Genomic DNA, 21,583 nt, shown 5'->3' on the forward strand with positions numbered 1-21,583 from the left:
TAATTGGGCTGATATTTCAACAAGGACTGCAAGATGCAGAATAATGGTAGCATTTTCATCCTTTTCTCTTGAGCTTCAAGTATGTCATAAGAGAAGTATTTTGGATCTGACACTTTCTACCCCATTTTTTTGGCATTTCCATCAGTAATCAGGCTGAGCTCTCACTATAACGATCATACCCACTGCGTTCCTAAGCAGTGAAGTCCCACTATGCTTCCCAAGTCTGAACAGATTCACTGTGCACTCACGGCTGCCAGGGTTATACTCTCAGATTAGAAGATGCCTGTTAGAATCTGGAGGCTGAGATTACCAAAAAGCAGTCTTTAACTGAAGAAGTTTTTGGAGGCCTTGGAATTGTGTTTGAGGTCTAAGTAAGTCCTACTTGTAAGATTTTTTAGAGTTGCAATTGTTTCTTTTGTTTCAGCAAAGTGTAGACCTAATACTATTTGTGTTTACATTCCAACATAAAATGCAATTTTACATGTTAAATTTTATTTGAAGTTAGAGGGCATAAATTTACTATCTCTCCATAAGCAACTATTATAATTTCTACTATGCTCAAATAGTTTATTTAAACTCAAAGGACTACAATTTAGGAATTATAGGCAGGGCTGTGACATAGCAGGTAAGTCCACTGCCTGCACTGCCAGCATCCCATATGGGTGCTGGTTTGAGTCCCGGTTGCTCCACTTCCAATCCAGCTCTCTGCTATGGCCTGGGAAAGCAGTAGAAGATGGCCCAAGTCCTTGGGTCCCTGCACCTGTGTGGGAGACCTGGAGGAAGCTCCTGGCTCCTGGCTTTGGGTCAGCATAGCTCTAGCTGTTGTAGCCAATTGGGGAGTGAAGCAGCGAATGGAAGACCTCTCTCTCTCTCCTCTCTCTTCTCTCTCTCTGACTCTCCTTCTCTCTCTGTGTAACTCTGCCTTTCAAATAAATAAATAAATAAATGAATAAATATTTTAAGAAGAGAGAGAGAGATGAGACAAGCTGCCAGGAATGGACAGAGGAGAAATCAGGAGACTGAGTTCCTAAGAGGACACTTGTGTGTTACTTCCCCATCTGATACCCAGAGCCCTACTGTTAATAAAGTTGGAAAGAGATTGTATAGTTGGCAGCTTCATGCCACCCTAAAGCACTCCCTTCTGCTGTTCATGAAGACCAGGATGCAGGACAGAGTCTGATTTCTATCAGCCTAGGAATGACCATCCTAATGGTGAACATAATTCACAGATTGACATAGGAAGAGGCTGTCTCAAATATAAAAAGAACAAAATAAGATGATTATGTCAGAGGGATATTTTATGATAGCTATTAATCTTATAGGATGACATTTAAAATATAAATCAAACCAATTAAACAAGAGATTGATATAATGTGCAGTTGAAAACAAAGAAAAACAATTACTTTATGTTTGTTTAATTAAATGAATTAAACCAAGTGTTTGTTTCAATAACTCATGTGTCTGAAATTATGCCAATTGTTTCATAATATAATCATAACTAATTTCAATTCTAAATTAACACTGGAGATGAAATGTTACTGAATATCCTGTATGGGACCACATATGATTATCAGATCTTTCCCTTTACACAAGATATTTCAACAATCAGAGCAGTGATTTTCAGTGCTACAAAGAAAATATTATAGAATTGTGTTTGCTGCTTTTGTAAAGTGGTCAATTTTGTGTGACTTGCTTTGGTATTCAGAAACTCTTCCAGTTGGGTCTGTGTTGAATGTTAAAATTTTCTTTAAAATTCAAAGTAGCCTTTGCTGTCTAAGTTTTGAAAGTAGCCTATGTCCAAAAGCAATAAAATTCTAAACCGAATTTGTTTGGCAACAGATTCTAACAACTGCATCAACACTACGTACCCAAAAACTCTTGGACTGTAGCTTGCAAAAAGATGGCTTTTTAAAAGTACCTGTCAAGACAATCAGAGAAAAACAAAAGGGAAAAGAGGATGGGATGATTTTCCAAAGTTCTTATTTGTGACATGAATATTTTTGGATTCACCTTTTTTTAACTTTTATTTAGTAAATATAAATTTCCAAAGTACAGCTTATGGATTACAATGGCTCCCCCCCCCCATAACCTCCCTCCCACCCGCAACCCTCCCAACTCCCGCTCCCTCTCCCATTCCATTCACATCAAGATTCATTTGCAATTATCTTTATATACAGAAGATCAATTTAGTATATATTAAGTAAAGATTTCATCAGTTTGCACCCACACAGAACATCAAATGTAAAATAATGTTTCAGTACTAGTTATAGCATTACTTCACATTGGACAGCACATTAAGGACAGAGATCCCACATAAGGAGAAAGTACACAGTGACTCCTGTTGTTGACTTAACAATTTGACACTCTCGTTTATGGCGTCAGTAATCTCCCTAGGCTCTAGTCATGAGTTGCCAAGGCTATGGAAGCCTTTTCAGTTCGCTAACTTCAATCTTATTCAGACAGGGTCATAGCCAAAGTGGAAGTTCTCTCCTCCCTTCAGAGAAAGGTACCTCCTTCTTTGATGGCCTTGTTCTTTCCACTGGGATCTCACTCACAGAGATCTTTCATTTAGGTGTTTTTTTTTTTTTTTATTTTTTATTTTTTTATTTTTTTTTTTGCCAGAGTGTCTTGGCTTTCCATGCCTAAAATAGTCTCATGGGCTCTTCAGCCAGATTGGATTCACCTTTTAAAATATTTTAGCTATACATTTAATCACATCTTAAAAAGTGTTTCAGGATCACTTCTTTCCTGCCATCTCACATACCTGAGTGGGTTTCCAAGAGAGTGATGATCTGACCTTAAATAGCTAGTGAATAACAATATGAAAAGTAAACCCAATTGCTGTTTATTAGTCTTTAAAAATCAGTCTTTTCCTATGTGTCCATAAAAGTAGAGTTTTGGCTGTTTCTTCTGGTAATTTATCTCATTTTGATCTTAATGTGTTATTCATGATTTCCCCTTCTTTGTTTCCTTCATCATTAGCAAGTTACACCTTGGAAAAATAATGGCCTCAGGTGACACTCAAAATACAACAGTGAACAGATGATGGTACATATACATATCTATTTATGCACATGTTTGAGTATACAGGCACACATAGCTCTGGAGATAGTTACACTAAGGACTGGAAAATGTGACCTGGAAGAAGGATGTAACTGTTCTCAGTGGGCTGCAGTGACTTGAGAGGACAGAACCAAGGGAAACACTGTGGTTGTTCTCTGTTATGTGAAGACAACTCCATGCATTGTCCTGAAGTACTTAGAAATGGAGGTGGAGAAGGGGAATAAGAGATAAAAGACCTCTACCCAAAGTTGACTTCATTTTTTTGAAAGGAGAAATATTTGATGAGGAAACCTCTGTGGGGCAAGGCATGGCGATTAGGTGATTGCAAGGGAACAATGTGTTCTTAGACCTCCTTTAAATCACAAGCTACTAGCACATTCATTAGTCCTACTGCCTTTCCAAATGCCAAAGAAGTAATCTAATCCATGAGTAATTAAGATACACAAATAAATATTTTGTTATTTGTAATAAATATTTTATTAGTTTTCTTTTTATTCATCTCTTACAAAATATTTCACAGATGATCATATAAATAGCATCAAGTGCCTGATAATAATAATAGAAATAAAAAGAAGGGAATGTCCAACGTGGAAAGCAGTCTGCACAGCAGACTCATAGAATGACAATCATTTTAAATAACACTGTGACCTCAGAATCAGCCCTTAAGCTATTCGTGTGTGGCTGAAAAGCCCATGAGAGCATTTTGGGCATGGAAATCTAAGACACTATGGCAAAAACTATCCTACATGAAGGATCTCTGTGAGTGAGACCTTAATGAAAGAAGTGGCCATCAAAGAAGGATCTACTTTTCTCTGAAGGGAGGAAAGAACTACTTTTCTTATGACCTTGTCTAAATACTGATGCAGTTTGTGGTCACAAAAGGCTTCCATAGCCTTGGCAGCTCATGGCAAGAGAGTGATCACTGATATAATAAATAAGAGTGTTAATATAACAATTAACAACAGAAGTCACTGTGCACTTACTCCCCATGTAGGACCTCTGTCCTTAATGAGTTGTACCATGATAATTAACTGAAAAACTTGTACTCAAACAGTACTTTATATATATTGTGTGTATGGGGGGTACAAACTGTTGAAATATTTACTTAGTATAGTGTTAGTCTTCTGTATGTAAAGTTAATTAAAATGAATCTTAAGAATGGGATGGGAGAGGGAGTAGGAGGTGGGATGGGAGTGGGCGTGGGAGGGTTGGTATTCGGGGAAAAACTACTATGTTCCTAAAGTTGGACCTATGAAATTTTCATTCATTAAATAACATTTAAACAAAAGAAAAACAAAAGAAACAAAAGAAAATAAAAAAAATCTCACTGGAAATGAAACAGGATGAGGGGTGATATTTAAACAATTTAGATTTGTGTTGTTGAAGTTGCTTTATTGGATTTAATTGGCTTGTAGTCATGACTGATCATATGTGAATATACATTGATAAAATGCTAATGTGTTGTATATGAAAAATGAAGATCTGAATAGTTGAAAAATGTCAAATTAATGTAGAACCAGATTATTTCCATTATGCAATCTTGAATTAAGAGTAAGTTCAAATGAGTCAAGTTTTTAGGGAGAAATAATTGGTTCATTTGTTATGTGACAGGGAGTTTAAGGCAATGATAATAGCTGCAAACAGCATCACTGTTTCCCATCCAGCTCTTCTGAAAGGCATCACTAATTGGTTATGATGTTTTGCTACTAAGCAAATGTGCAGTTTTGGATTTTCAATCTTTGGTAGATAGTAATATCTCAAGTTTGTAGGTAGAATTTTATATTCTTTTTAAAAAGATTTATTTATTTGAAGGTCAGAGTTAGAGAGAGAAGGAGAGGCAGAGAGAGAGAAGTCTTCCATCTGTTGGTTCACTCCCCAATTGGCTACACTGGCTGGAGCTTCACTGATCCGAAGCCAGGAGCCTCCTCCAGGTCCGCCATGAGGGTGCAGCAGCCCAAGGACTTGGGCCATCTTCTACTGCTTTCCTAGGCCACAGCAGAGAGCTGGATTGGAAGTGGAGCATCTGGGACTCTAACTAGTGCCCATATGGGATGCCGGCACTGCAGATGTTGGCTTCACCCACTACACCACAGGGCCAGCCCCTATTATCTTTTTATTGTTTTTAATATGTTGTGACACTTTGCTAATTACCTTTGAAATTACACACACATTTTAAATTTTCAGCCTCTTGTCAGTCAGAATTATGAATATTAAAAAAATCTACAGCCAACAAGTAGGTCACTGTATTAGGATTTGCTTGATATTTCCTATATGAATTTCCTCTTAATCATTTTTGATGTTTTTTTATGAATTAGTTATTTTTTTAAAGACAGCGTCAATAGATCTTCCATCTACCAGTTCACTCACCAACTGGTGTCAATGCCTGGGGCTTGTCCAAGCTGGAGACAGGACCTGGAATTCCATCTGGGACTCCCACATAGATGTCAAGAGCCCAGATACCTGGGCCATCTTCTGATACCTTCCCAGGCACATTTGAAGGGAGCTGAATTGGAAGTGGAACAGCTGGGAGTTAAACTGGTGCTGTGGTATGGGATGCCAGTGTTGCATGTGGCACCTTAGCTCACTGTACTACAATACTGGCCCCTATTTACCAGTATCATTATTGAGTTTTATCTTGCTCTGTGCTGGTAGCTCCATTTTTAATCCTTGGAACGTGGATGCGAAAGAAAATGAAATAATTATCTATATAGTCATATGTAGTAGTCTTGCCTCCTAGTAAATGTCTTACTGTTTATTACTGAGCATGTAATCCACTGTCTATGGGCAGCTGGATCTTAGGGGTTTTGCCCAAGGCTTTAAGGGATACACACAGCTCTTTTATGATATTAAACCTTAACGAGCTTGGCTTTCATGCTTTTATATATGTAATAAATTGAAAGGTTAAACCAAATCAAAATTAGGCTTTTATTTCTTATGATGGCATTTCAGCAATTATAATGCCCAGCTAATAAATTATGGAGTGGGTGCCATTTCCTTTTTTTTTTTTATTAAACTTTTATTTAATGAATATAAATTTCCAAAGTATAGCTTATGGGTTACAATGGCTTCCCCCCTCCCATAACTTCCCTCCCGCCCGCAACCCTCCCCCTTCCCGCTCCCTTTCCCCTTCCATTCATGTAAAGATTCATTTTCAATTCTCTTTATATACAGAAGATCAGTTTAGTATATATTAGGTAAAGATTTCAACATTTTGCCCATATAGCAACATAAAGTGAAAAAACTACCATTGGATTACTAATTATAGCATTAAATAGCAATGTACAGCACATTAAAGACAGAGATCCTACATAATTTTTTTTTCAAATTAATTAATTTTCTATGCCATTTCCATTTCAACACCAGGTTGTTTTTTTTCATTTCCAATTATCCTTATATACAGAAGATCAATTCAGTATATAATTAGTAAAGACCTCATCAGTTTGTGCCCACACAGAAACGCAAAGTATAAAAATACTGTTTCAGTACTAGTTATAGCATCACTTCGCTTTAGACGACACATTAGGGACAGATCCCACATGGGGTGTAAGTACACAGTGACTCCTGTTGCTGATTTAACAATTTGACACTCCTGTTCATGGTGTCAGTAATCTCCCTAGGCTCTAGTCATGAGTTGCCAGGGCTATGGAAGCCTTTAGAGTTCGCTGACCTTGATCTTATTCCAATAGGGTCATAGTCAAAGTGGAAGTTCTCTCCTCCCTTCGGAGAAGGGTACCTCCTTCTTTGATGGCCCCGTTCCCTCCACTGGGATCTCACTCACAGAGATCATTCATTTAGGTCTTTTTTTTTTTTTCCATGATATCTTGGCTTTCCATGCCTGCTATACTCTCATGGGCTCTTCCGCCAGATCCGAATGCCTTCAGGGCTGACTCTGAGGCCAGAGCGCTGTTCAGGACATCTGCCATTCCATGAGTCTGCTGTGTATCCCGCCTCCCATGCTGGATCTTTCTCTCCCTTTTTGACTCTATCAGCATTAGCAGACACTTGTCTTGTTTGTGTGATCTCTTTGACTCTTAGACCTATCAGAGCTATCAATTGTGAGATGAAATTGATCACTTGGACTAGTGCGATGGCATTGGTACATGCCATCTAAGAGAAATACATATTGCAAGTGGCCTTCCTACGTCTGAAACTATGTCTTACACACAGTCTAGTGTTAGTGTAAGTGTCTACTTTCCAGATAACAAGGGTTATGTTCTGCCCTTATATTTGTTGAAAGTGTGTTCTCAGGCTCGAATTTCCTAAGTACTTTGGTCTCCTTGTTTGTAAAATGTATTAGTAAGAGATAATGATCAAGGTTGTTTTTAGAATTATTATATACTATATCTAGACCCTAGAGTACTTTACTTCAAAAGTGTACTTCAAAAAGTTGACAAAAGTGGAATTGAAACATATTTATTTTGATGCAAAACATTTTTGGAATCCATGCATAGTTTTGTGTTTGGCCATGATCTATTCATTTCTGAAAGCCAATTTCTAGTGTTATGTTCTTTATTATACCTTTCTAATTTCACACAGATCTTTCATTCATTTTCCTGAAATCCCACAAAAGTACTATCCCTTTTTTATATAAAATAATGGAATTTGGTTTTTCTGAGTAGTAAGGTTAAGCTGTTGCCTCCAACACTGACATATAGCGGCTTGGTTAAATCTTGGCTACTCCACTTCTGATCCAGCTCCCTGATAATGTACCTGGAAAAGCAAATACCTGAGCCCCAGCACCCATGTAGGAAACCAGGATGAAGCTCCTAGGTTCAGCCAAGCCTAACCATAGCCATTGTGGCCATTTTGGGACAGAGCCGGCAAATAGAAGACAAAGCTCTAACACTCCCTCTCTCTCTTTCTCTCTCGCTCTCTCTGTAACTCTGCTTTTCAAATCAATAAAATAGTTTATTAAAATAGTTTTACTTTTAATATTTTTGAGATATTTTTAGCCATGCCTTAGAAAGAATGTGTACAGTTTTTCCTTTGAGAGAGAAATTTATTCTTTTGCTCTTCATTTGTACACGCTTGTTTTTACATATATGTATCTGTCTCATTATCGCTCTGATTATTCCTTACCTCTCAAGGAAGGTAAGAGAGTTGCTATGACTAGTAATTGTGTCATAAAGTGGTGTTCTAGTTTGCCTTTAATGGTTGTCAGCTTTCATTAATGACAGTGTGCCAATGTACAGATGCCATCATTTGTAACTGGCACCTTGTTTTTGACCTTGCTGCCTTTTCTGATTATTCTGTCACATGCTTCCTAAAGACTTGTCATTTTTTATTGTTTCTCATTGTTCTTCTATGTTCAATCTGAATATTTTTTTCTTTCAGAGTTCAAACACAGTGTGAAAGACAGTGGAAATTAGCCATCAATCACTATATAAGAAACATCTTGAATGTCATAGATTAAGATTTTTTTCTTTTAGGATTCATGAGTCTTCTATACAGAGAGTGTAATAAAGACCTTGCAAGAGTCATTCTGGATGTTAACTTTGTCAGAAAAATAGCTCCATGGCCCAGGTCTAAGTAGAGACCATTCTTATTCTTATTGTGCTACCTAAGATTTAGTGCAACTGGTGGTATATTCCAGGAAAATTACCTTTATGAATGTAGTAACTCACATTTAAGGAAAATACCTTTAATAAGGGCTTTTTCTTTTCATTTGAGTGGCGAAGACATAAACACACAGAGGTAGGGAGACAGAAAGAAACAGAGAAAGAGAGTTCCCAAAATCTACTGTTTCACTTCCCAAATGTCTGCAGTGTCCAAGGCTGGTCTGGGACCAGAGCCAGTAGCTGGGAAACAATCCAGGTCTCCCACGTGGTCCATGTAGGACCATCCTCACTTCTTCCCAGGGTCTGTATCTGCATGAAGCTGAATCAGGAAGTGGAGCTGGGATTCAAATCCAGGCATTCTCACATAGGATACTAAAACCACTTTACTAACTACCTGTTCCCTTTAGTGAGTTTTTAAATGTATACTTAACATCCATACAATTTAAATCTGTTAAATTAGTTTTTATCTACATTAGGGAAAATATCTTAAATCCAGTAAATACAGAAAAGTTCTGAACCAACTTTCAGTCCACAGTGGCAGGTGCTCGGCCTGGCCAGGCTAGGCCAGAGCCATTATTATTTTGAGGAATGAGGTCCGCATCTCCCATAAAGGTGGCAGGAATCCAGTTATTTGAGTTATCATCTCTGCCTCCTAGAGATCTGCATTGGTAGAAAGCTGGAGTAAAGAGCCAGGGCTAGGAATTAAACACAGGTACTCTGATGTGAGACATTGGATTCTTTTTATTCCAGAAAAAAGTTTTATTTATTTATTTGAGAGGCAGAGTTACAGACAGAAAGAGGGAGTGATATAAAGGTCATCCATCTGCTGGTTTACTACCCAAATGGACAGATCAGAAGCAGAGACCCAAGCACTTGAGCCACCTTTCACTGCTTTCCCAGGCCATAAGCAGAGAGCTGGTTCAGAAGAGGAGCAGTCAGGACACAGACGGGCACTCATATGGGATGCTGGTGCCACAGGCAGAGGCTTAGCCGACTATGCCACAGTGCTGGCCCTGGGACATTGGCTTCTTAACTGCTACATTAAAATCCCGCTCCCAAGAACAGTTTTTTTCAAAGTGAGATTATTGTTGTTGATATTAACCTCCATCATTTGGCTTGAGACAGTATTTGTTAAGTCCCCCACCATTTCTTATTAGACTCTTTGAAAGAAAATCACCTATGCAGCCTACGCTGAAGCAATGAAAAGTTAGGTTCCACCTTTTTTTAAAAAAAAATTTATTTATTTATTTGAAAGTCAGAGTAATGCACAGAGAGAGAGAGAGAGAGAGAGAGAGAGAGAGACAAAGGTCTTCCATGTGCTGATTCACTCCCCAGTTGGCTGCAATGGCCTGAGCTGTGCTGATCCGAAGTCAAGACCAGGAGTTTCTTCCAGGTCTCCTACGCAAGTGCAGGGGCCCAAAGACTTGGGTTATCTTACACTGCTTTTCCAAGCCATAGCAGAGAGCTGGATTGGAAATGGGGCAGCTGGGACTTGAACTGGTGCCCGTATGGGATGTCGGCACTGCAGGCGGTGGCTTTACCCGCTACACTACAGCGCCAGCCTCAGGTTCCACCTTATTAAGGCTTGAATAGCTATATCAATTATTTGGAATTCTTTGTCACGGGAGCTTTGTGTATTCTTATCTATTCATTCAAGTTTTTATTTAGATCAGTATGTAGTCATTGACATTTATTATGTACGGTGGGGTATAATCTAATAATGCTTTATTTTATTGCTCAAGCTGTTCTATCTTTGGATACTGGAAACTCTGTTGGCTCCTGTATTTATTTGGCATACTCTCAGTTATGTGTGTTTAACTAAGCACTTTCTTGCTTTCTGACCTTAAAAAATGCCCAGGTTCAATGCTCTGCAAAAACAAGTATACAGGACAAGGGTCAATATGCCTGTTTATGGGAAATCAATGATAATAGAGTAAAATGTTAAATTGCAAGAAAAATATTTCTTCAGTTTCTGCAATTTAATATTTTGTATTAATTTTTTTTTTACTATGAGTGTGGTTAATCACTTTCAGATGTGTATTTCCTTGACATCTTGAGTTTAAAATCACTGGGATGCAAGAGTTAAATCTTTAGACAATGGCAAAGTCATGAATTAAAAGTGATAGGTTTTTCTCTTTATCTATTTAAAAAGAATTGAAACCAGGGTATTAAGTAAATAAGTAAGCCACAAAAATATATAGAAAAAAATGGGGAATGCTTGCATACCACTTATTTTGAAATTTCTGTTGAGAACATGTATATGTCTTATTTGTGTAAGTTTGTGTGTGTGTGTATGCATGGAAAGAGAGAGCACTAGTTCTTAACTTATTTTTATGACTTCTGTATCAGCTTATTACCTCCACAATGTACCTCCAAGTCTTTTCACCTCTTTATCCCTGGCATCTGACATCATATTTGGCACTATTGAATGTTTTCTGACTAAATGAATGAGTGGATGGATGAGGAAAGAAAGAAATCTCCAATGCACATTTGAGTGAATACTTTTTATAATTATAGGGATAAGATTCAATGTTAAATCCAGAGTGTAACAATAGCAGATATATTAAAATGATACTTTACCCTATTACCAGTTTGATTAATGTCTCATTTTTCCCCTAACATCATAGTGAACACATTATTCAAGTATATTTCTTGCTAGAATCCTCATTGTAAGATTTAAGAAATTGTTCACATTTTATTATTCACATAATCATAGGATCTTCTTGGATGTTTTTTGATTGAAAATCCTTTGAGGACATGGCATAACTAATGAGTGGTTCTATAAACTGCAGAGGAAAATTTGTAGGGAAAATTAGTAAAATGAGTTGAGTTTGTAAGTTAAGGTAGACTTGTATCAATGCTCATTTCTCTTACATTGCTAAGTGTCAGTCAGACCCCCCTCTACCATAATCTTTGATTCCAAGTTATGGGGACATCACTGAGAATCAGACTAATCTTGAAAAGGACATGTTCTCTTTAGTCCTCAGAATGGTATAAAACTCCATTACTTAAGTGTGAATTTTCCATCCTTTTCAATGAAGAAGTGACATGAATGTCCATAAAGATTTGTTGTAGTTTTGGAAAGGATGTCAAAAGATGTTATCCGTAAACTGTTGTTTTACATAATTAGTTTTAGGTTAACCAACATTTAGTTTTGCTTTCTCTCTAAAACCGTAAAACGAAGAACCACTTGGTTCCATATTTATTAGTCATCTATATTAATATTAGCCCCCTAAAAGCATGAGAATATCAGTGTGTAACTCCCTTGGGTCCTTTATTCAAACAATTCCTTTGTTCTCCTTAAGCTGTATTATTTAACATATCTGTAAATTGTATGCTTCATAACTGTGCTCTAAGTCGGCTGGGATATTTGCTGGGTTTTCTGGATGTTGTTCCACTAAATACTCTCCCACACATTCTACTGTTTCAATTATAGGTTCAGAGAGAAATTCTTACTATGAATTCATCATGAAAACACAGTGACTGGGGACCAAGTCACTATAACTATAAACATATATTTTATGCTTTTTCTTAGCTAAGCACCCATCACCATTATTTATAAATCATCTAGTTCTCAGGGCTAGACCTAGACCACCAAAGAAAAATATATGTAATCTATGCTCTGCTCTATGTCCACAGGCTTGTATACTTGTTTAATGTAGGGTATTTTAATTAGAGTTATAAACATAATATGGCATATTATGTTACACTGGGACTGTTCGTGTATTAGAATACTGTACTACTGACTGGCCAACTTTAGATATTCACAGGAAATATTTATATAAGTTTGTACGAAAATTTTTCCTTTTTGTTTGAAGAATTTTATAAAGAAACAGTTATAGTCCTTGTTCACATAACAGAATTTTTGAAAAGCAAATAATATAATTATGCAATAATAGAGTCTTTGAAATCTGATCATAGATTATAATGCCTTTATCCTATCCCACAAGTGTAAATGATTTCTTCCTCATACTTATTTTCATTTTCTCTTTCCCTGTGTCAGTTTACATTCTTTGCAACCTCAATAGTTAAGGAAAATAAATAAATAGAAGTTAGGCTAGGAGAATCTAGAAATATTAGTCCAGGGCCTCTGGTAAACTGTTCAGATTCCATCAAACATCAAGAATTTTGTGTATATGCAAAGACAGGTGTGTTGCTGTGGATTCGTTCTGAGAGGAGGAGTACGGTGGGGACAAGAGGTACAGAGTCACCACCCAGACCCTGGGAGTCGGATGAAAGCAGGCCAGAGGTGAGCAGCCTGCAGACTCATTTATTTCAGTTGGTACAGAAGCTTATATAGCTGAGGTAGCCAATCCGGTCAAGGGGCAGTTTATGCCCTAACCAATCACAGCCTGTTGCCAGGCGGGCTCCATTGCCAGGTGATTTCCCAGGTGGTTTCTGAAGCCATTCCTGAGTAACTGACACTGGCTTGCTAGTGGCCATCTTGGCATGGCTTTCTCATTCCACCACAAGAATTTTGTATATATCAAGGACAGGTGAATTTAACTGAATAGAACACATAATAATACTCTCTGTGGACATATCAAAACAAGTTTATTACTGTTGCTGCTAGTATTGCTTTGGGGAAAATATTAAAATACCTCTGTTTTTGGTGAGATAAATTCAATCATGGATATTATCTAGGTTCCTTTTTCAGTAGTCACTGGAAAAATGCTTCTGTGCTAAATAACTCTTTTACTTATTATTTCATGTTTAATTATTTCCCTAATGCAAGCTTCTTTACTTTCAGACAGAACAAGGACTCCGGAAAGTATGGGAAGAAAGTGAGAACCATGCTAATCATTGGCAACAGGCTGTCATCATGCTAGGAAAGTTAAGGAATTTTGAAGTTATATTCCAAGGGATTAGAACAAGGGATCTTGGAGGAGGAGCAGCAATTGATGATATTGAATTTAAAAACTGCACAACTGGTAAGTTTCTATAAAACATTTCCATTTAGAAACACATTTATAATCTAGCCACTTTTTCTTTGCTGTACCTTTATAAAATGTTCTGTTGTATATTATGTGCAGACACAATGAATTGGAATGTGAATTGTTGTGAACAACTACATGGTTTTGAAGAGCCAAAGTGACTCCATTTTAAAACAATTAAAAAAAGCAGCCTCCATTTCCTGTAGCAGACCCGAGTCCTTGTAAAAGCAGGCATTGCAGAGATATCCAAGCTTACCAGCGACAGCCAGCTCAGTAGACCAAGGACAGCAGAGTAGAGACTGCTAAACAAAGTAACTCCCTGTACCCAAAGCTTCCATGCTGTATGTAACTCTTTTTTTTTTTTCCTGCTGATGTAGCCCTCTTTTCCTTTAAAAACTCTCCCAAACAAGGACCGGAGCCTCTCTCATTCCTCCACTGGGCCAGTTGGTTGGATGGGGTTGGATGGGGTTGCAGCTTGTACTCCCGAATAAACCTTGCTTTTTGCAGTTCAGTGTGATCGACTCTCTGGGGGTCTCTGCAGGGATCTAACAATCTGGGCACAACAGTTTAAAGATGAAACCTATGATAGTCTGTTCAGGCTGCTTTCACAAACTGCCACAGGTGGGGTGCCTTATAAACAACACACATATTTTTCCTCAGTTCTGGAGGTTGGGAAATCCAGGATCAAGGCATTGGCAGAATCAGTATCTGGAAAGGAATCATCTGTTGGTTCCTTGACAGCACTTTCTTGCTGTGTGCTGGGAGGGTGGAAGGGTGAATGAGCTTCCTTGGGCCTATTTTAGAAGCATACTAATTCCATTTAAGAGGGTGTTGCCCCAATGAACTACTCCTCTCCCAGAGGCCCCTGAGATCACTTGAGGATTAGGATTTGAACACAGGAATTTAGAAGGGATGCAAAGATTCAGAGCCTAACAGTCCCTTCTCCATCTTCCAGCGGCACAATGAACTCCCCTCTCATGTATACCTCCTTCCTTCCTTCCTTCCTTCCTTCCTTCCTTCCTTCCTTCCTTCCTTCCTTTCTTTCTTTCTTTCTTTCTTTCTTTCTTTCTTTCTTTCTTTCTTTCTTTCTTTCTTTCTTTCTTTCTTTCTCCTTCCTTTCTTCCTTCCTTCCTTCCTTCCTTCCTTCCTTCCTTCCTTCCTTCCTTCCTTCCTTCCTTCCTTCCTTCCTTCTTGACAGGTAGAGTGGACAATGAGAGAGAGAGAGAGAAAGGTCTTCCTTTACTGATGGTTCACCCCGCAATGGCCGCTGTGGCCAGCGCACTGCACTGATCCGAAGCCAGGAGCCAGGTGCTTCTCCTGGTCTCCCATGCGGGTGCAGGGCCCAAGCATTTGGGCCATCCTCCACTGCACTCCTGGGCCATAGCAGAGATGGACTGGAAGAGGAGCAACTGGGACAGAATCCAGCGCCCCGACCGGGACTAGAACTTGGTGTGCTGGCATTGCAGGTGGAGGATTAGCCTATTAAGCCGCGGTGCCGGCCTATACCTCCTTTCTAACATGTAGACGTGTTCTCCTCTGGATTTATTTTTCACCATGATTTACAATGTTAAGCTGAATATTTATATGCATATTACTAATTTGCATTCATTAAAAACTGGCCAGTAAGAGTGGGTTAGAAACTTGGCAGTTAGTGCATATATGAGAAGGAAATTTAGCTGGATAAATTCAAGCAGACTTGGGTTAGAGCTGGGTTTAGGAGATTAAAAATGCTTCTCCATCATGTGAATTATAACTTGGAAAAAGCTTGCTATGGTTTATCATGCTTCTAAATGTGAAGTACTCCTACACGTATTTTCTTTATAAAACTACCCAGAAAATGTCAAAATAATTATAAATACATTTGTACAGTTTCACAGTGTGCCAAGTTCTTTTGATTTCCAAAACAGTTCTGTGTGATACATACTGCCAATGAGGTACATGTGTTCTGTGGCTTACTATACTGAGTCACTTAGTAGGTACTCTCTGGTACTGGAGTGAAACCTGACTGCTATTTAATTTTATTGTTGCTCTCATATTAAAATATCCTTCCACTGTGGCAATTAAAAAAATGTGACTTTGGGCCGGCGCCATGGCTCAACAGGTTAATCCTCCGCCTTGCGGCGCCGGCACACCAGGTTCTAGTCCCGGTTGGGGCTCCGGATTCTATCCTGGTTGCCCCTCTTCCAGGCCAGCTCTCTGCTATGGCCCGGGAAGGCAGTGGAGGATGGCCCAAGTCCTTGGGCCCTGCACCTGCATGGGAGACCAGGAGGAAGCACCTGGCTCCTGGCTTCAGATCAGCAAGATGCGCCGGCCGCAGCAGCCATTGGAGGGTGAACCAATGGCAAAAAGGAAGACCTTTCTCTCTGTCTCTCTCTCTCACTATCCACTCTGCCTGTCCAAAAAAAAAAAAAAAAAAAGAAAAAAAAATGTGACTTTGGATTTGGTGGTGTTACAGCATTTGGTCTTTCTATGAGTACTGGAGCTTCAAAGCATTCTGCTTAGAATAATCCTCTAAATTCTGATTCCCACACCTTCGATGTTTCCAGGAAAATTGCTGATCTTTTGGAAAAGCTACCTTACATGTGTTACATACACTTAACACTTGGGCTGCATTTGATTTCAGGTACACATAGCTCTGGGTATCTTGGCCTACAGGAAACAGGATTGGGCTTGGAGAGGTCTTGGAGGGTGCTTCAACCCAGGGAAGTGGCACTCTGCACATATGAAAAGGGAATGTAGGTGTGAGAATGTGCTGCTTAAGCCCTTTCCTAGTGATTTCATCTTGGATGTCAAGTTTTGAGTATGATCAATTATTTTATCTAAAAATGGTTTTTGCAATTTAAGGAAACATTCTTAAGTTTTTCTGATTTTTACAAAGAAATAAGCTCTTAATGCACAAAGAAATACCTTTCCTCACAAGGGAAGCAGAAGGATTCCTAGAAGGGCAGAGTCAAGTAGAAGATGAGATTATCATCCTGGCTTTGTCTAGTTTCATGAAGAACTTTGCAATGTTTCTTTCCTTCTTCACCTTAAAATCCTAAGACAATTTACATGATTATAATTAATTTTGTTCAACACAATCCATTACTCAGCATATCGAGTTATATTTTAGTATCTCCTATTTAGTGATAAATTACTTTTTTCTATAATTCTTTATTGTCAAATAAAAAGGTATGGTTCATTGTAGTTGAATATGATCAATTGCATATTAAATACATTTTAGGAAAAAGTAACTCTTCAATTTTAATAGCCCAGCCTGCTACAAATCATGAATACTAATAGATTATTTTTAGTTGATATGGAAAGAATTTTAAAAGCATAGTGAGAAAGTTTGAAAGACCATGAATGGTACTAAAAAATGAATTATAATAAAAACCTCCCTAGTGTTAAATTATATGCTAATGAAATATCAATGCTAGGTAACATGGGTGATGAGAAGGAGCTTAGAGGATAGTTACCCTAAGTTACTTTCTACTATTACTAGTTTAGAAGGAGAAAGCAGCATTTAACAAAAACAAAAACAAAAACAAAAACAAAAAAACCTAAAGGTCAGAGCACTTTAGTACAGTGACTGAAAAAAAATCACAATTATGTAAAAGAAGTGTCTTAGTACTTACTTCAATAAAAGCAAAAATTATAAATAAAATATGAATCTCAAGATGTCAAGTATCCTAGAAAACCTGTATTTAGGAATATACTGCTTGCTTAATTTTAGATTTTGTTCTCATAGGAATGTTACCCATAGTCCACTATAGAAAATGTGTTTGTCTAAAGAGATAGTTGTTTTCCATTTTCCTATTTTTCTTCTTCTCTTTGCCTTTATTAAAAATGTAAGCAAAAATAATGAAATGCATCCTTAACTGTGATTCTCAATCTTGTCTGCACATTAAAATCTCTTGAGGAGCTTAAAATATTATCTCTACTCTCTCTACCTAGGCCTTGATTTGGACTAATTAAATCATTCTGGTGTGAGGTCTAAACATCCATACAATTTAAAGCTTTAGGTAATTGTAATGCAAAGGCAATAATATGCGTCCTTATATTACATGTAAAAGAATATTTTTAATGTATATGTATATGGCATTTTTTAACACTGGGGTTTGATATAGTATTATTCCTCAAGTGTTTGAACTTTTACTTTTGCCAAAATTATGTTACAATCCAAAAATCATTTAATAATCAAAAATTTACTTTTTCTCCAAAAAACCACTATTGAGTTTTGACTGCCATGTAAGAATTGCACTTATTGTATGCAACCATATAAGTTGGATTATACAATGGTTGTGAAATAGTCATCACCATGAAAGCCATAAACCTACATATTTCATCTCAATGTGCCATCCCACTCCCTTTATATTTTTAAGGTTTAAACTTTATTATTATTTGACAGGCAGAGAAAGAAATACAAAGACAAATAGAGAAAGATCTTCCTTCTCCTGATGCACACTCTAAATACCCTTAACAGCTGGGTCTTGACCATGCTGAAGCCAGAAATCTAGAATTCAGTCTCAGTCTCTAACATGAGTTCTCAGGAACCCAACCACTTTGAGTTACTTGCTGCCTCCCAGCGTGTGCACGAGCAGGAAGCTAGAATTTTAAGTGGGAGCCCAAGCAGCTCTGATATGGATGTGAGGTCCGAAGCAGCATCTTCACCTCTCTACCAAATGCTTGCCCTGGTTTTACTTCTTAATTTTTTTTTAACAATAAAAGTATTGAATGTAAGCTCTATCCTAAAGAAATTTTAAATCTATAATACTTGTCACCGCTGTATAATGTGATAACCCCATAACTTTCCTTCCATAAATGAAATGTTATACTCTTTAACCATCACCTCCATATTTTCTTCTCCCTCCCAAACTTCAGAAACCACCAGTCTATTCTCTGCTTCTATGAATTCAACAATTTTAGATTCCATGAATAATGATATTTTTGTGGTAGCTTCAGGGATTTCCATATATAACATCATGTCATCTGCAAACAGAAATAATTTCACTTGTTGCTTATTTGAATGTCTTTTTTCCTTTTCTTGCCAATTTGGCCTGACGAGGACTTTCAGTACTGTGTTGAATATTAGTGTCAAGAATGGACATCCTTTTCTTGTTCCTTACCTTTGAGGAAAAACTTAGCATTTCACCATTAAATATGATGCTATCTGTTATATCTAAATTTGTCAAAGATTGTTATCATTAAAGGGTGTTGAATTTTGGCAAACTCTTTCCTTGCTTATATTCAGATGACCATAGGTTTTTATCCTTCATTCTCTTAGTGTAATGTTCCACATTTGTTGATCTATGTGGTCGAGCAATCTGCACTCCATGCATAAATCTCAGTTGATAATAGTGTATGTTCCTTTTAATGCTCTGTTTTCTTGTTTGCCACGTTTTGTTGAAGAATTTCATATGGTTATTGGATAGAATGTTCTGTTTAGATCTATTAGATCATTTTGGTCTTTAGCATCATTGGTTTTCTTAATTTTTTTTAAGATATATATATATATATATATATATATATATATATATATATATTTGAAAGGCAGAGAGACAGAGGCAGAGAAAGAGAGAGAGAGGTCTTCCATCCATTGGTTCATTCCCTCAAATGGCTGCAATGGCTGGATCTGCCCCAATTGAAAGCTAGGAGCCAGGAGCTTCCTCTGGGATTCCCCTGTGGGTGCAGGGGCCCACGGATTTGGGCCACCTTTCTACTATTTTCCAAGGCCATAGCAGAGAGCTGGATCAGAAGTGGAGCAGCTGGGACTTGAACCAGTGCTCATATGGAATGCTAGTACTGCAGACAGTGGCTTTACCAGCTACACCACAGCACCAGCCCCAGCACTGTTTAACTCTTGTTTCTTTTGTGATTTTTTCCACTGGACGATCTGTTCATTGCTATAATAGGGATGCCCACTAATACTGCATTGAAGCATTTTCCTCTCTATAACTCTGTGTTATAAAACAGTATGTCTGGCATTAGGCACAAAAATATTTAAAATTGTCATACCTTGTTTTGATACCTTGATAATTTTTTTTCTCTTTATATACAGAAGATCAATTTAGTATAAAGATTTCAACAGTTTGCACCCACATAGAAACACAAAGTGAAACATACTGTTTGAGTACTAGTTATAGCATTAAATCAAAATGTACAGTATATTAAGGACAGAAATCCCACATCAGGAGCAAGCGCACAGTGGCTCCTGTTGTTGACCCAACAAATTGACACTCTTGTTTGTGGCATCAGTAATCACCCTAGGCTCTTGTCATGAGTTTTCAAGGCTATGGAAGCCTTCCAAGTTTGCCGACTCTGCTCATATTTAGACAAGGTCATAAAAGACAGGGTGAGGATAGTAACCAATGATCCTAAGAGTGGCCTTAACCAGGTCTGAACAATTATACAGCATTAAGTGGGGAAGAGGACCATCAGTACACACAGGTTGGGAGTAGAGCCATTGGTGGTAGAGTAGAGGTTATGATTACAAAGGAATGAGGCCCAAGTGCACTAGACAGGGTCTAGAACAAAGGACAGGGTCATTATTAGAGGAGCTAAGAAAGGTGCTGTCTAAGCTATAATTAAGTTTTCTAATTGAGAGGCAAACAGAACCTGATAGAAGGGGCTTGATAATAATCTGGTGGGCTTTAGGCCTTGTAAGTTAAGAGGCCCAGACCTACCTATCTCTTCACATGGGGTACATCCTAAGGGAGGTGTGAACCTCCTAGGGGAAGGCACTCTGTTGACTTTCATTACTTGGCTGGCCTGGGAGGAGAGCTGGCCAGGTAAAGGCAGGGGGCATCTCTAACAAGAAATTTACAGTTCTGCCTGCAATGTTGCTGACCCTACTTGACCATACCCTCAGCTGCAGTGGTCACTTTGGAAGTTGGGCTGAGTGAAGGGCTTTTCAGCTTGGAGCCAATAAGATCTGTGGCTCTGACCTGGGCATACTTCGACTCCAGGGCAGGTCCATTTCCAGTGATCCAACTCTTGGCAGAGCGGCCAGGGCTCTTCACAAGCTGACTTCTGCTGAAGCCCAGGCTTACCACTTTGAAAGCCACTACAGTGGACTGGCCTGTTGGGTCTCCTTGAGGGCAGATCACCGTACAGATCAGCCATGAATAGGCCTGCCACCCATTGCTTCTGATGCCTAGCTTTCTTTTCCTCCTGGTTTGTGTTAAAGCAGACCAGAGGATGCAAGTCAAGGGAGTGCCCAAGTCCGATCTCTAATCTTCGGTGGCCTGAACTACAGGTGTATAGTCACAGGCATGTTCTGTAGTAGTTTTTCTAAGGTAGACAATGCCCATGAGGAAAATTATATTCTCACTTTAAAACTTTCTTTCCCTTTGGTCTGAAAGGGAGGTTTTTTTTTTCTACTTACTGTATACTTGGCTGATGGTGAAGTGAATCTAGCTATGAGATTATTATTTAAGTTCTTATTTTGGCTATGCTGTTACAGAAAAATGTTAGCCATCTCTTATAAGGTCTAAAGATTAAATTGTGCGTCCTACAGATTCCTTCATAATAGAATTAGTTCCCTAACTTGAAGAGAATAGAGAAATGAAAGAACAAGTTGGGCTTAGAATAGAGAAATGAGGGAGCAAGTCCTAGATCGCTTGCTGACAATAGCAATATTACATGAATACTTAGCAAACCGTTTCAACCATTAGATAACAACTTAAGAAAACATTTACCAGAAGGTCCAATGCCTTCTATAAATTTTAAGAATCATGTATTTGTAAACACCTCTTAAATATCTAACATGGTGTAGTTTGTTTAACCAGTAAACTTAAGCACAATCATATAAAATGTTTTTAGTTTCTTTCTACCAACAAGTTTAAAACATATGATACACAGATTCAGGTCACACGAATTAAAATGTATCTTTGATTGATTTTAGCAGCTTAAATTTATGGACAATCTTATCTATAAGCCATTTAAAATAAAACTCTTAATAAAATTTCCCCATGTGGACATACAATATGTACGCACATATGCTATGTTATAGCATAATAGACCAATATCAAAATCCAAAATATCTGG

General features: G+C 38.0%; 1 protein-coding gene across 1 annotated transcript in view; it reads left to right on the forward strand.

Moving 5' to 3' along the window:
* The window catches only part of MALRD1 (MAM and LDL receptor class A domain containing 1), a 405,586-nt gene that overhangs the window by 245,161 nt on the left and 138,842 nt on the right, over positions 1-21,583 (forward strand). The window contains exon 25 of the mRNA XM_062210772.1: positions 13,372-13,552. Within this exon, the coding sequence (XP_062066756.1) occupies positions 13,372-13,552 (181 nt within the window). The remainder of the gene's footprint in view (positions 1-13,371; positions 13,553-21,583) is intronic.

This window comes from Lepus europaeus, chromosome 14 (assembly GCF_033115175.1).
Source record: "Lepus europaeus isolate LE1 chromosome 14, mLepTim1.pri, whole genome shotgun sequence".
In the NCBI taxonomy this organism is placed as follows: domain Eukaryota; kingdom Metazoa; phylum Chordata; class Mammalia; order Lagomorpha; family Leporidae; genus Lepus; species Lepus europaeus.